At 46.1% G+C, this 16846-nt stretch overlaps 1 protein-coding gene across 1 annotated transcript in view; it reads left to right on the forward strand.

The window, feature by feature from the left end:
- The first annotated feature begins 12927 nt into the window (after nucleotides 1-12927).
- The window catches only part of LOC109859174 (transcription factor AP-2-epsilon), a 63837-nt gene continuing 59918 nt past the window's right edge, over nucleotides 12928-16846 (forward strand). The window contains exon 1 of the mRNA XM_020437175.1: nucleotides 12928-16007. Coding sequence (XP_020292764.1) covers nucleotides 15585-16007 — 423 coding nt within the window. The 5' untranslated portion in view covers nucleotides 12928-15584. The remainder of the gene's footprint in view (nucleotides 16008-16846) is intronic.

The raw sequence follows: 16846 nt of genomic DNA on the forward strand, positions 1-16846 counted from the left end.
GTTGTAAATATTTTATTTTATTTTATTTTTATGAATTTTGTCATTACACAGAACACTGAAGAAGACTAAAACTTTGTAGTCGAAACGTTTGTAACTAATTTTGAAACATAATACATCTGCATTCTACCTGGCAATTTTGTTCAGTAACGCCTCTTATTTCAATACCAATTATAAAGTATAATATTATACTTTATATTGTTTACTATATATAATAAATTATATGGATAATATATATTTTTTATTTAATGTGTTATATATAACATAAATTACAATCACGTTACTTTAAATAGTCACGTGTTGTTTTTCTACTCTTTTCTGTCAAGTAACTTTACTTTAGTCACGTTTTTAATTTTCTCCACGTATACGACGAACTGTCAAAATCGCTTTTCTGTCATTATTTACTCTCTCGATCTTACCAATTCAATTCGACTCGACTCGACTCGATCAACTAATCGGCAACGCGGAAAAGAGACAACAATAGATGCGATACATTCAATATCAAAACGCGCACTTCGCGGTACACATAGGAAAACTTGAAGAACATTAAAGTACAACTGTGTGTAGATGATTTTTGCGCGCAATTGTGCAAAAGTTGGAAGTTACCGTGAGCGGCTTCGCTTGCAACAAAGAGAGAGATTGATTGATTGATTGATTGATGCTTTATTTAACGCTCTGGAATGAGATCCCCTCAAGCGTACATGTTTATAACAAAATTACAAAAAGAAACAAAGAAAGAAATAGAGAGAGAGAGAGAGAGAGAGAGAGAGAGAGAGAACTGTAACAATAAAGTCAACTGATTTCCGATTACGACATCGTTACACGGAGCTTACGCACTATTAATGATCTGCGATTACTTGCGCGGCGAGCAAGACCAACATGCAAATCATCCGTAACTTATTGTTGCCTCTTGTAATCCCGTCGATTTTTTTCCTCGTCGTCGCGAATACGTACAGATGAAGTGAGATATCACAATTTTTGCCCGGTCGTCAGCAACGTTCGGTCAATCGCGAGATGAGATCAACACGCGAAGACGTTAAAAAGCGGAACATCTAATGAGCAATTCATTTGTTCGGCGCGCGTCTTCTCGCGCGAGACACGGAACGCGATAAGAGCAATTATACGCGTATCGATCTAACGTCTCTTTTTCTTGCGCGCGGTAAGCGATTGATTATCGCGCGGGAGAAATTAACTTCTAAATGAGGCGTTATTTTCTCGTTGCGAAGACCAAAGAAATCTGAAAAGTCACGCGCGCGTTTGATTTGAATGAGACTGAGCAATGTGAACTTTCAACCGTCATATTTGCTCAATTGTCACAAAAAGACGCGAACGTTGTTCTTTCATTGACGAAATCGTCATCTCCTGTGTGTTGTTCAACAAACATAAACGACGTCAAGCTTTTTGAAGGAAATGTGCGATATACGTATATCGCGACGCAAAGATTACGCGGGGCCGTGTATCGAGACCTCCCCCGGTCGGTGCGCATTGTGTTTCCATCCGGGAAGGAAAGGAGCTCCCAGCTCGGTGACGGCGGATTCTTCGACGTCGCACAATGGCCAACTCAACGTGGATTGAGTTGCACCTTACCGGCGATACCGATGCGGCCGAAGAATGGCCAATTGTTGGTCGCATTGACATCGTGCCCGGATAGCTCGCGAGAGAGAGAGAGAGAGAGAGAGAGAGAGAGAGAGACGGGAAGATTTACACGTAGATATACTCAGGACGCCCGGCCTCCTCTTCGTGTCTTTCCCCTCCTCTCTCTCTCCCGGGATAAGGGCAAAAGACATTTTCTACCGTTAGCGGCGATGCTATCGCTTTATTGATAGAAGCCGAAGAATTTTTAATTGGCTCGGAGCACACGCACACGCTCGATTAAATCTTGTCGCGTAATTATGACTTAGATGATGCTAGAAGATCTCGTGAGTTTTTTTTTTTTTGCGAGAGTGAAGTGTCACGTCTGACGCACATGTAAATTAAACGCACATCGCGGTCGATAGAAGATCGCATGAAGTTCGATTGGAACTATCGATCATGCGTATTGGTGCAGATTTTTGTCGCGATTCTCAAATCTGTGCGAGATGATTATAAATGTTTTTTTCTTTCGGAATGAGAGCGACTATATGGTTCTCGCTCGAGCAAAAAGAAAGCGAGCGCGAAATAAATTAGTTCTGTCCCGTGGATGAATTAAGATCGAGTGTGAGTGCTCTTTTTTTTTTTTTTTTTTTTGTCTTCCTCGACATATGTCACTTCTGTCGTCGATCTCGAAACGGCGAGTGCGCACAATCGAGTATATTTCACGTTGTCCGTCAGCCGATTAGAAAGTCAGAGTCCGTACGGACTGTTTAAAGCGGGGAAGGGAGAGCAGCGCAGCGTCGTAGATATAAGTTTTCAAAAAAAAAATCTCTCCGATATTGCACCGACGCGAAAGAACGAGAAACTTATTTCCGTATCGGGTTTCGCGAGTGAAACTCTCTCGACTTAACAATCGTTAGAAAGAAACCGCGCGCGCGCGCGCGTGATCTTCCTCCCGGCCGTGTGCCCGCGACGTCGTAATTAAACGTGTCACACAAATAATATATATACTTATGCGGTTTTTTGCAACAACTCTTTCGTGTTTTCGTGAGGTTTGGATTTCAACTTGGCGGCTTTGTGAACGTTCGTTATTTTTAATCGCAATAAAAGCACGACGCAACAGAATTGTTAATTACGCGACGCGCGCTTCGCATATACGTAAAAACCGCAAAGGGACGCGTCTATCTGTTGCAAGTTGTTCCGCGAAACAAAATACTTTGGGGTTTTTTTGTACTCTTTTTTTTTGCATTTTTTTTCTAGAAAAATTACCGCGAGATTGGTGACACGTGTAGAAAAAAAGCGCTTTGATACGCGAGTACACCCTATATTATTAAAATAACATTTGCGCAACGCGCTCAAAGAGGGTATAATGTAGAGAAAATTAGTTTTAATTAAGTAACGCGACGCGCTCTAAGAGTCAATAATTTATTTATTAAGCGCAGTGAAGCGCACTAACATTTGCGCGAGAGAAGCGGAATACGTTTGTTTCGAAATACAAAGCAGCGCGCGCAATAGCGTACGTAAAAGTGCAAGTGCGATTTTATATCGGGGCTCTCGAGATTTATACGTGCGTCGTTTCCTGAGCGTATAAACTCGCGCTGATAGTTTATTCGCGCACCACCCACTTACGCTCTTACGAGTCCCGTATACATACCGTAATTTCCCTAACCATAACCGCATTCCCTTTTTCCGCTCGCCGGACTCCGGGCACGTTGGGGTGGAGTCCTAATAACGCCGAGGAATAATCGGTCGGGATCCCGCGAAGGGGGTGGCGTATAGCCCTCCTTCCTTCGCCGATATATCGCGGGGGAATCATCGGGCGCGGCATACCATTGAAATTAAAAGCCTTGAGGGAGCCGAGAGACTCGCGCGCGGGCACCAAACGGACGTAATTTCTGTCCCGCCCGTGTCATTGGCAAGAGAAGAAAGAGAGAGAGAGAGAGAGAAAGAGGAGACCGTGATCTCTCTACGGCGCCACGGTGAATCCCTCGCGATTATCTACGTGCCCGATTGCGCGCGACGTTAACAATCGGCTGGCACCGACGGGATTCATCTCGCGCAAAGAACGAGAGAAAATAAATTTCGCGCGTTACGTGAAGGCGAGCACATCGACACGTGTGTCTGCAGATGTTTTTAATCATTTGGATACGTCGGCATGCTATATTGTTGAGTCATTAGTACTTCGATAATTTATATGACACGGAAATTAAATAAGCATTAAAGAAACAATAGTTTCAAACAAAAATACATAAATATTAAATTTTTCTATGAAAACTAATTAGTGCGTCATGCGAACGAAAAATCTCTAGTAAAAAAATATTTCTCAATTATGATATTTCATCAATAAGTTCTCGGTTTGCGTCAAAAGATTGGAACTTAAAGTACAGAACCACAAGAAGAAAAATTCCAAGTTCGCTCGACGTGTGGATTATCTCGAATGCGACTTCGTGTGAAAAACAACATGCTTCTATAGTAGGAGGCGGTCACCTGCTTGCGCAAGGTCTTTCTCTCTGCGCCATCGCGCGCCGCGCGACTGTCCCGCACGATCACGGGGGCAATTACCGATTATCCATTTTTCACCACTCGTGTGTCTCGGGCACGGTCCTCCTTTCTTCGGACCGCGCAAATGTTCCGAGACGACGACAACAACGACGACGACGATGGTGTCCCGAGTGGAACACATCCGAGATGCCAGAGAAGAAAATGAGGGGGGGAAGGCGACTTCGTTTGCTCGTTTTGCAGCGCGCGACCGTCTGGCAGAAATGATTACATGAAAATCCGCGTTACCGCTACGCGCGCGCTGTGCACAACGCCATTACACAGAACGCCGCTATTACGTCGTTGCGCGCACGGGTCCTTTCTCGTAAATTGCGCTACAAATTTTATATATGTATATCGAAACAGTCGCCCTAATTGGAACTAATGACGCGTGTGGTTGTGTATTAAAAAGCGTTTATGTCGAACGGTGTACAAATCGTTTTTATTGATGTCTATTTCGACGCAATGTCGATGAAATTGTAGAAATTGATTTCTTTCTTCGCGTATTTAAAAAATGACGAAATCGATTCCAACTGACGGAAGGGTTTTCTGCTCGCGGTCTCGAATTCGCATAAATCTCGAACAAACGATCCGCGATGATATACTCCGGCATCTCGACTTTTTCGACGTGGATATCTCCGTTCGGATTATCGCAGGTAGATGAAGAGAAAAAGCCGCGCTCCGGCATCTGCTCACTCTGCCCTAGATTGAGCCCTCGTGCGTGCGTGCGTGCGTGCGTGAGTGCGTGCTTGTGCGCGCGCTGGTACTACACACGCGGAGACGCCGAGAGATCACGCACGCACGCACGCACGCACGCACGCACGCACGCACGCACGCACGCACACACGCACGCGTTATGAACGGGCGAACGTGTAGGAACAAGGTGCGTTGGTCACTGGGGCGTTGACCTGACGCTGGGCTGGACCAAACGAGCCCGAGCGGAATCTCGGCGCGAAGAAGAAAGAAGAAGGGTCGGATCGGAGGAGCGCGCGGACTGTGAGAAAAAAGAAAGGCGACACCGAGAAAGAGAAAGAGAGGATCAGGCGCGCGGGAAAAAAGAGAAAAACTCGGGCGCGCAGATACGTGGAAGCTGATTCGTGCGACGGTTTCGCGAACGCGGAAGAGAACGTACAGACGCGAGAGAGACGCTTAAAGCGCAGAAAATGAAAAAAAAAAAACAAAAACAAAAACCAAGCGGTAAATATTTTGTGCAAAAACATTTAACCTCGCAGCGCGGCAATTACATCATACATTTGCTCGAGATAATCGGATTAAGAAACGTTATTATTGTCCCCGTTGTGGCGATTTACATCCGGTTGGAATCGCTGGTGTGAGATTTATTGTTTTTTTTTCTTTTTACGTCGGTGCTTCCTTTCGTGACGTGCGTTTTTTTGCTTCGCGCGATAGAGCGCAATTGGACGGGAGAATCGCGCAAGAAGCCATTTGCGTTGTAAAATCGCATTAGCACGTAACCGGACATACCGCATTCACCGTGCGTCGTTTTAACGTTTGTCCCGTCGTTTCTCCCGCGCGATGCTGCCCCCCAACAATAAGTTTGCATTCCCCGCCGCCGTACATACCCTGCAATTTACTTCACCTCCGCGCGCGCGATCCAAACGAAGGAAACGTAAACGCGCGGTTTCTCGAGGAATTATAACGCGGAATTATAAAGCGAAATCCTCTCTCTCTCTCTCTCTCTCTCTCTCTCTCTTTTCCCGCTGTTGTTCCTCGGAATTTTCCTTCTGCATGCGCGAAGAGATTTTTTTTTCTCGTCGTCGTGTGCGAATTAACATACCGCGCGGCGGATGAAACATCGTTCTTCGTCATCGATTCCGTTCTATCGCGCGACGGTCGTCGTTGCCGCCGCCGCTTTCTCGCGTTGAACATCGCGAAAAGTAGACACGCGTCAAGTTTAATCATTCCCACAAATATGTACCTGTCACTTTCGTCACGTCGTCGTCGTTTTGATTTATCGAAGCTTCGCGAAATAGGATCGCGAACCTCTCGATGAGGTTTTGCAAGTCGAGAGACAGAAAGAGAGCGCGTGTTCGTGCATCTCGTTCTCGAATATCCACCGTCGGGCAGATTCATTCGTCTTTAAGTGCTGATCGATTCGGCCGCTTAAAGCCGAGGCTGCGCTCGCGGTATTCGTGCTCGGGCGTGCACGCTCGGAACGCGATTACGGTTGAAATGCAAAGAGAAGTAACTTGTAATGATAACGAGAGAGAACGGGAGATGTGCGTTTTATACGAGCGGCGATGTGTACACGGTTTCGCGACGCGCGCGCAATCCCCCCGGGTTTGCGCGCGCACAACCACTTCTCGATCGCAAAACCGCAAGAGTCTACTCTCGGTACGGACGGAGTCTGCTATCTCTCTCTCTTTCTCTTTCTCTCTTCTTCTCTTTCTTCTCGGTGCACGGCCCTAATAGTCGAGTGGATGTACCTACCTGACGTCCGTGAATTTTTTGACGCGACCGCGCCGAGTCGAGACGTCACGCACGAGAGATATTGTTGAAAATTGCCTCCCGGAAGTGATGCTCGTAAATTGAAATAACGATTTCAACTTCGAACACACGTTTCCAAGCCCATATATACAGAAGATACACACACATGCGCGCGCGCACCACATACACACGATATAAAAAAATATGGAAAATAACGAAAGCGAATAACGTATCGATCGACGCGATAAAAGTCCGCCGGATTATTCAATTACGACAACGAGTCTTCCTCTGTGTTAGAAACGGTCCCGATCGTCGTCGTACAAGAGCGTTATTATATAAAACCGGTTAATGAAAATTCATCGGCATGAGAATTCAACGTTTCGTTTTTGCGTCGTGTCAACAGACGACAGCGGAACACCACATCGCCGGGACAAAGTTAATGGCACAAGTAAGGGTAGGAGGGGGAGGAGGGATAACACGATGATAATGATCGAGCGTGCGCGATCTAATTACGAGATATACTGCCGGCAATTTGTGTCGTTTTGCGTGGAATTTGGAATGTAAATTTATGAGCCCGAAAAAGAGGAGAGAGAGAGAGAGAGAAAGACGCATTTTATAAAACAGTATCGATCGCGTGACCGGTCTCGTTACACGGTGTGGAAGATGTTCCGTGCGCGATGGAAGAAGCTGCCGCAGCCTTTTAGCGCTATGTTGCACCTCACGTGCTACGTCTCCATATTGTTTCGTGCTAAAAATTTTTTATAATGTCGATAGTCTCGTATTAGAAGTACAAAATACGAGATATTGGTTTTTTAATTTTTATATTATCTTATATTTGGGTTTTATTAATATTTACGTTTAACTTTTATTTATAATTTTATGTATAATTGTTTATATTCATATTTGTTTTTTATTGCAACTTTATTTCATCTTCGTATATCGGGACTTGTCCAGATAAATAAATAAATATATCGAGCCAAATAGAATCGCGCGAATTGCAAAACAATTGGATTCCGTTTGCTGATGATTAAAACGCTTCGGAGAAAATCGTTAGTTGAGTATCGACCATAACGGACTAATCGGCGCAATTCTTCGTCCCGTACGCGGATAAAGGACAATAAGTTATCCGGGGAACGCGCGTAACCACCACCACGTCGTCATCGTCGTCGTCGTTGTCGTCGTCGTCGTCGCTGCGACGATTTCGCAACCGACGACGACGTGGCAGCGCGGTAGCGTTGGCACGTTCACCGACACGCGAGAATCTAAATCGCATGATCGACGACGTGATTGTAATAACAAATCTCTCAACAAGCCACGCCTGTCTGCCATTATCATTGGTCGAGCTTGCGGGATAAGAAGCGAAATAGGGAGTGGACGTAGGCCAGCCGTCGCTGATTGCGATCGCGAACGTCGATCGGCAACGACACGCAATTGGCAGTGCAATTTCTAGTAGTCGACGCTCGCATTTATCTCGGGTTATATATCGATCGCTCTCAATTTGAAACGCGCGCCGTATTGGCTTGTTTAACCCACGGAATCTCATCTCTTTGCAACCATCGCGCGCGGTATGAGGAAGCGCGCTAAATTCGCACTTCCTCAAATCTGACGCACGTCGTCGCGTGGAGAGAGAAAACTTAGCAACATTAAAAAAAAACAAACAAACAAACAAAATTATATTCTAAAAAACACGCTCATTCACGATTTCGTTTCTTTTGCAATTTCGCGTCGCTAATTTGCGCGAGATCCGCGCCTGTGCGAGAAGCAACGTGCCATGTCGAGCGACGACGACGACGACACTGGTGTCGTGAAAATTGAGCGGGTAGATAAGCGCGGACTTACACACAGGTACGCGAGAAAGGAGAGAACGGGGGGAGAAGTTCGGTGCCATTTGTACAGCAATATATTATCCCCGGCAAGTATTACATCGTATCGTGCAGGTTGGATGGCCTTCACCATCAGAAGGGGATATTGTGTCGTCACCCATACGTGGCCACACATCCCGCGACACGGCCGCCGCTATCTGCATCCGGCAGAGACGCGCCCTTCAGAAAAGACGTGAAAATATGCTCAAAGATTTCTCTCGGGAATGTGCCGTCGTCGTCGTCGTCGTCGTTTCTTTTCGGGGCGAGGGGAGGAGGCGAAGGAAGCGTCATCGACGGTGTTCGGCATTATCGAGACCGGGTTCTCTTACAATCTGAAAAATGTATCTTCCTCGAGCGCGCGTCTCCCTTCGTTGCCGGATAACCTAACGCGCGACGCTTTTCCTCTCTCCCTCCCCTTCTCTCCTCCTCAATCGCTGTTCCCTCCACGTGAGTTTTTGCACACACGTGGTCGACGCGCACGGCTCGGTAGTGATCTCACGAACACGTGGATGGGCGGTAGGAAAGAAATCCTGTCGCGCGTATGACGATAAAAAAAAATTCGCGACTTCTCTCCGTTAGAAGAAACCGGTGAATGAAAAAGAAGAGAGAGAGAGAGAAAGAGAAAGAGAGATCTACAGAAAGCTGTTACGAGATTTGGTATTTTATTAATTTTTATGTATATCCGAGAAAACGGCGAACAGTTTCGCAAACAGTTCGTAAATTATCTCCGCGCTTGTGCATCGCCAAACTTTTTTTCCGTTAATGACCGCGCGTGGTAAAGTAAAATAAATTTTAATCTGATGTCTTTCGAAAAATTTTTACTTGCCTCGTTGCCGCGTTACGACGCCGGTTCGTAAACGTAAATTCGATCGTAAATAACGCGCAAGAAACTTCTACGTTTTCTACAATTTTTAACATAGAGAAAGACGTAACTTTGCATTTTATGTAAATCAAGATTGAAAACCTACGGTGTGTGTTTTTTGCTTTCTGTAATCATTTATACAAGTTTATCTCGCTGGAAAGTATCCGTTTAGAAACTTCCGAAGCTCTTTTGCGTGTTAATTTCAACAGAGTTTCGTCGTTATTTTTCAAAGACACTGCGGAATTTTAATAATCGCGCGTTGTCGCACGAAGCATGAGAAAAAAGCAAGAAGCGGAAGAGGGAACGTTATCTGTCTCGGCGTTCTCAAGAGAAGACCAGTTTCTCTCGCCGAAATCGAGGGGCCGGTTGTGCCGATCACCCTTGGCCTGAATATCTTCGCGTTGATCGTCGCGGTATGCGAATTCCACGTGCGATTCGCGCAACAATTGCACACAGATTGTGCTCACTTTGTGACATTTAATTTATCTCGAAGTGTGCATGTAGCGAAGATCACAAAAATCGAACCTCGCGCGTACTTGGACAATTTCTTAGAACAGATTCCTCATCGATCGCGTTCCAATATGTAGTACAGCTTGAAACTACGTTTCGACATCGATCGTATTTTTTTCTCGTTTACAAACTTTCTTCTCGCGATCGATCCTAATCCGCGTCGATCGCGCGTTTATTCCGCAACCATAAAAAAAAAAAAAAAAAAAAACAAACTGTCGTCGTTTTCCCTCGCTTTTTGCGAAGCGCAACCAAACGGCGTGTGTCCTGGACGAGTTTATTGCAGTTTGAAATTACAAAGGCGTTGTTTATTGCGGCCGCGTTCCTTCCTAACGAGTGACTCATTTCGCCTTCGTTGCCGGTTCACATATTGGGTTAACGTATTGGAGGAATGCGCGGGCCCATGTACAATCTAAATCTTACGCATTCCGGCGACATTACGCACGTACGCGGCGGATAATCCAGTTGACATTTGCCGCTAAATTGATCTGATCGGATTTAACCGCTGCTCAACTCGATCGACTTTATTACACGCCATGCCGATTTAATCGCGCGCCCGGTTAATGAGCTCGGCGTCAAATGAAATTAATTATCCGCGATCTGACTTGCGCAAAAATAATTAGCTGGCAATAAAAGATGTAATATCAAGCAAGTAGTCGCGCGTTTTGTTTTGTTCCTTTTTGAAACTCGAAGAGACGAACCGACGTGTGTCGGTTTTGATAGTGGAAAGAGAAAAAGGATAAAAAAGAGAAAGCTTTTGTTTTTTTTTTTAACTTTTTATTTTTATATTACTAGCGCGCACAGGCACGCGTTACGCGCTTGCTATTATTGTTTTTATTTTAACGTGTTGTGTCAGTGAACACAATCTGTCACCGCGATGACATATAGTATATATATACGTCTTACAAATCATATACTACACATGATGTACGTATGAGAGATGTCAAAAAATAACGCATGAAAATCGCACTCGAAAAATAGTGACTGGGAGGAATGTAAAATCAACACGTGACTAAAATCAAGTAAAGTCACGTGACTGTAGTCTCATGGTGTTTTTTCTCTCCTCCCTGTCACGTGACTTTAAAAAACGTAAGAATACTTTTTTTTTAGTGTTTTGTTTTGAAACGATTGAGACTAAAACAAAAGTGATTGGTTCAGTCTTTCTTGAGATATTGCTCCATGAAAACCTCCTTACTTCTCAATCGCATGACTTTCGCGTATAAGAAGCATTATTGTGCCTCTTGGTTTGTACGACATGAATTGAGAAGCACATCCGAAAAACGTCCAATCAGCATCGAGATAAAAGTGGCAACAATCAATATTGAGAGAATTGATTGTGATTATTTACACATGCTTTTTCTGTGGAAGGATTTTATTTACAATATTGCATATATATTATACGTTACTTTATAATAGTTAATAATTATGTAATAATTAACTATTATAATATATGTATAATTAATTATTATATATATATATCACTACATAATAATAATTATTGTATAATACATCACCACATAATAATTAATTACTATATAATACATATGTGTATCACGTAATAATTAATTTCGAATAAATCGTCGTCGAACCGCAAATTCTCGCTGAGGAAGATTAACGCGCTCGATATCATCTTCCATTCGCAACACATCGGAAGTTGTGTGTGCGCGTAAAACTAATTGAGAAAAACGGGGGGAAAACGGAGAGGAGATAACGAAGATCGGAGACCGGTCCCAAAGTGATCTAGCGTTAGATCGGATCGGTGCGGAGCGCGCTTGAGAGACCGACAGATTGTGTAGGTCGTTAGTAACGATCTGCAAGAGAGCGTGGAAAGACAAGAAGTCGATACCTGTTGCGGAGAGATACGCGCTGCCATGTAAACCGATGATGATGATGATGATACACACGGGGAACGAAAATATCTCGGCGAGAATGAAGAAGTAAAAGAACAAAAAAAAAAAAAAAAATAGAAAAGAGGAAAAGACAGGTAAAGGCAGGCTAGGCGTTACAAATGTGCCGAGCATAACAGGGGGAAAAAAGGACAACCACACTCAGGAAGGTACCAAAAAAAAGACCCAAGTTGTGACTGAAGGAAATTTATCGTGCGCGATAAAAGTGGATATTACGCACACAATAGGTGAAATTAACGAGCGTAAATAAATAAACAAATAGAGAAGACACATATAGTATTGATAGAATATCCTTTACGACAATGTAGAAATAAAATTAAATAAATAATATAGAAGTGCGATGCAAGAGGATTCGCGTATCCGTTAAATCGATCCAACCGGGTCTCGACGTGCCCTCGCACGTAGCTCTCTCGGCCGTCATCCGTGAAGGAAGCGACAAAGCGATTTGAGAGAGATAAATATACACTCGTGGTCGTTATCGACCAAGGCACGTTTCCCCGCGGGATCGCGTAACTCCTCTCAGCGACGAAAGGAAGAGAAGAGGAACGAGAGAGAGAGATCGAAGAAAGATCAAACGTCGTCCAAACCGAAAGGAAAATGCTAAATTCTCCTCGTTCTCCGTCCCGCCCAGGTTGCGAAGCGAATGCTCCTCCACACAGGCCAGGAGGACATACCGACCGCGTACTACTCTCGTCTGAACGAGGCGAGGGAAAGAGCGAGACAACCGCACCGAGCGGTCTGAGTCCGGACTCGGATTGAAGGAGGACGCGCGGAGATCGAAGAGGAGGAACATCGACGCGGTGGAGGAAACGACGCGGAAGAGGGGCACACCGGGAGGGAAGGGGGGAAGAGACGCGGGAGAGACGCGAGCTCGAGAGAACGCGGGCTTCTCCGGAGCGGAAGCAGCGCCGACGAAGTCAAGATCGCAGGTAGGGAACAAGACGGAGAACGCGACAGCTGGCGTCGTTGATGGTGTGTTGGTGACGGTGAACGCACCGGTACCAATGACGCGGGGACCGGTAGTGTGTGTGACGGTGATGGTCGGCGGCCGGTGATGGTGGTGGATATCTACGGAGGATATCGTGCGGAACGCAGAGCTTCAGCACTTGCTTCACCCGAAAGAGAAGGAGAGAGGGAGAGAGAGAAACTTGCCCCCTCCTGCCGCGGGCGGCGCCACTCGAGGAGATCCTTTCCTCTTTTCGCCTCTAGGCCATTCTCGAGAGGCGCGCGCGCCAACGCGGTGTCGACCGATCGGGTCCTCGTCGACCTTCGTTCAATACGCGGGCATTCAAAAAGTGTGCGTACATATATATCGCGACTTTTCACCGGTTGACTTTTTCCCGAGGAAGTGACCCCTCCGAAGGAGGGGAACGCGCGCCCGTCGATTTTCGATCGCTCCGTTTCCGCTCGCCGCGTGTACGTCTTCTATCGTTCTCTCGGGTTTCTCGCCAACGGCAACAAACGTTCGTCGTTCTCTCCTCGCCCCCACGTGACAGTGCACGACCACGTGGCCTACGATTGATCGATCGCGTCCTCACCGTCAACGTTCCTACTTTGAACGTCTCAACAAGCGCGAGAAAGAGAGAGACGCACACACTCTGGAGAACAGTGATTTCCGATTGCGGAACGAAATTGCGCAGCGGAATTACGAATCGGAAATGAGAAGATTTACGAGTCGCAAAACAGCTGAAGACAGCGAAGACTCGATCGAGTGAGTAGAATCGAGAGGTGGATTCTCGCGCGAGAAACAATTTTCGCGTGTGATTTAATACACGAGAAACAACTTCATCTCGCGAAACTGAAACAGAAGATATCTCGGCGTGTGTACGCGAGTCGTGCGCGACGATCGGTGTATTTCTTCTGGCCACCGGTGTCATACGCGGTGTGTCTCGATTGCGCGGTGAAATCGGGCCGGGTCGGGCAGGCTATCGATTGTGTGGGAACCGGTAGCATATATCGACTTGGAGGAACTAGTCCGTGCCACGTGACTGTTTCGGTGACTGCGGTTTCTGCGTCGTTGGGCACCACGCGGGCACACACACACGGATGTAGTCGCGGAAGTTGTCGATAGATCTCGTATTAAGATCAAACACAGAAGAGAGAATTTTCACGTTTCTGAAAGAAAAACTCCTTGCGCGCGCGTTGATTGAATTTTCCGACATTCCGCTCGATTAAAATCAGTAAGATCGCGAGCGAGCGTGCGCGAATGACGTCGCGCGAACGAGAAAAATTTACGCGCGCGGATGCGAGAGACATTACGCCGTGCGTAATTGCGCGTTGATGTCTCCACCCAGACGGGGAGTTAAAACTGCCGCTTTACGGAGGGTTCTAATGCGAGAAATGACATTCCGCGGCGCGTATCGCGCGTAACACAGCCCCGTCCGGAGAGTTGAACGCGCGCGAGGTCGTCTCTTCCCCTCCTCGTTTCTCGAGAGGAGGATAGTCTCGCGAAAGAGAGGCGTCGAAAAAAACTCGTTTGGACTAACGAGACGCGGTTCGATCGTGTGACGCAAAAGTAATCGCGAGAAACGCCTGGAACGCGATCAAAAATTTCACGTCTTTCTTCGCAAATCGCGTGACGAAATTCTGAGACGCGCGCGATGTTGATCTCTCGAAATAGCGTACAAGAAAATATAACGCGGATGATTACGACGATAGCTATCGCGCGCCGTGATTGTCTGTGATTGACGTGTACGCGTGATTGCCTTGATAAAGGCAATCGAGTCCGTATATTCTCTTCTCTTTCTTTCTCACGTCTGCGTGTCGCTTGCCGTTACTGAAATCCTATTAAAGAGCGACTATACGACGCTCGCGCGATTCCTCATCACGGGATGTCGAAGTCGCCGACAGCAAATACCGTTGACGTTTCGAGCTCCTCTCTTAATTAAGTGGAACATAACGCGTGCGTGCGCGCGCGCGCGCATAGTTTCTTCGATGATTCTTCTGAGCAGTGAAAGTTACGCCTGACAGGAAATTTGCATACAATTATCCGCAGTGCCATTGTAAGTTCGTCGCGCTACGAATGCTTCGAAGTTCGACGAGTACGTCGCAATGGAGTGATGTTACATTAGCATAATTTTTTTTTTTTTTTTAATCGGCTAGAAGAGAGACAGTCACGTGCGCGCGTCTTCATTGACTGTAAAATGTAAGATCGCTCGGGCGATGATGTTCTCGCGCGACTGAGATTAAATGTAATCGGACAAGAGCGAAGAGCTCGTAAGCGAGCGCATCGTTGCGGCGAATTAATGACGTCGGGGTCGTTTTAATGCTCCGGTCGTGTGTGCGCGTGCGTGTGTGTGTGTGTGTGTGTGGAAGTAAAAGTTTTTAAAACGTAGACGCGGAAAAACGTCTTCTTCTTCAAGAAGGGACGTACGCGCGTCTTCGGCAACGCATTCGTTAAATCGCACGCGTACCTACACGGTTTAATAATCCGCGCGCTTGTTGATTTATTTCTCTTAAATAAACGGTGTTTTATCCGGTTAATGGACGATCATTATGCCATCAACGAATAATCAGAGGAGATTGCCCGATGTAACAAACGCGCATGGATATTACTGACGACTGGTCGACGACTGTCTCTCGTAAATTGGCTCGAGAGTTTCACGACGAAAGCGAATTCTTCTCTTCTCATTAAAACGATCATTACCGAACGTACGTTACCGACGTTCGAGCACGACGACAAACAACAAAATATGCGCAGAGACCATCGAATTGAAACCTAACTGTAAAACCACGCGCGTATCTCGTTCACGTAATATCGGAAACAACTGACACGCGGCTCGTCTTTCGCGATGATCCGAGATTTCTTAATGAAGATCGAGCGGGGTTAATGAGCTGATATCCCTTCGAATTGACAAACGGACGAAGATTCAAACGGCGAGAGGGAGAGACTCTATGTGCCCGCGTTTGTGCTCGCTCGGTCTTTGCCGCGGTATCTCGCTGTCACCCATCAGCGACCGGCGACCGTTCCGCGCGAATCCCCACGAGCGAGTAGATAGCGGCCGTAACAGCGGGGGATTTTGCACCATGTCCGTTCTGGAAACCGGCGAGGCCGATCGCGCGACGATGTCACCGCTGGACGAGGTTGTGTCCCCGACGAGCGTCGAGTCGGAACTGATGGTCACCGACATGTTGGACGAGCACGAGACCAACGCGCTCAGCGAGCAACATCGGGACAGCAGCAAGCGCAAGAGGGACACGGACGGCGACGAACTTACGCCGAAGAAGCTGCCGTCGCTCACGAGAAACAACAACGAGGTCGGCTTCGTACTCGAGGATAATCCCGACGACGAGCAGCTCAACGAGGACAGGGATGACGTGAGTTGCGCGCGCGCGTCGCTTCTTTTCTGTAAACGACGAAATTGCGAAATCGCGCCGCGCGGTGTTTTTCGAAGGTTGAAAAATAGCGAGACGGCAGATCGCGACGATGATGCGAAGAGCTACAGTCTCTGTCTTTGTATCGGTATCTTTATTATTCTCCATTGATATCTCTATTCTATCTCTTTTTTTTCTAGTTTTTAGTCGTAATGTTGTTGCGACATCGAATTGCGCTGCGCAATATTTTCGAAGGTTGAAAATACTAACACGCAGTTGCGAAAGAGCCACAGCAATATTTTCGAAGGTTGTGATACGAAAATTACAGCGTATCTTTTCATCAGTATCTTTAATTCTGTACGTTCTATTTTTTTTTCTTCTTAGTTTTTAAGGTCGCGATACTTGCGACGTCGAGTCGCACAGAATTTTCGAAAGCTGAAATAATCCGCAACTGGATGAAATCATCCACAGTTGCGAAGATTTATATGCTAAAGCTATACAAGTGTTTTATTAGTATCTTTATTTATTATTAGTGTTTTATTAGTATCCTTATTTATACGCTACAGCTATACAGTGTTTTATTCTTAATATTCTATTTCTCTCTTTTCTTGATTTGTTTTTTTTTTTAACATTTGCGCGAGTCCGCGGAGCGTATAATTATTTTTCAATGTAATTTTGTCGAGATGTTCGTGGCGAGAACGGATCTCGAACACCATGTTGCGCAGATAGGATATTCTCACGTGAGGCCAAATAGAAAGAAAGAGAGAAAGAGAGAGAGAGAGAGAGAGAGAGAGAGAGAGAGAGAGAGAGAGAGAGATAGATAGATAGATAGATAGATAGAG

This window comes from Pseudomyrmex gracilis, unplaced genomic scaffold, assembly GCF_002006095.1.
Source record: "Pseudomyrmex gracilis isolate BER0280 unplaced genomic scaffold, ASM200609v1 scaffold_245, whole genome shotgun sequence".
Lineage (NCBI taxonomy): Eukaryota > Metazoa > Arthropoda > Insecta > Hymenoptera > Formicidae > Pseudomyrmex > Pseudomyrmex gracilis.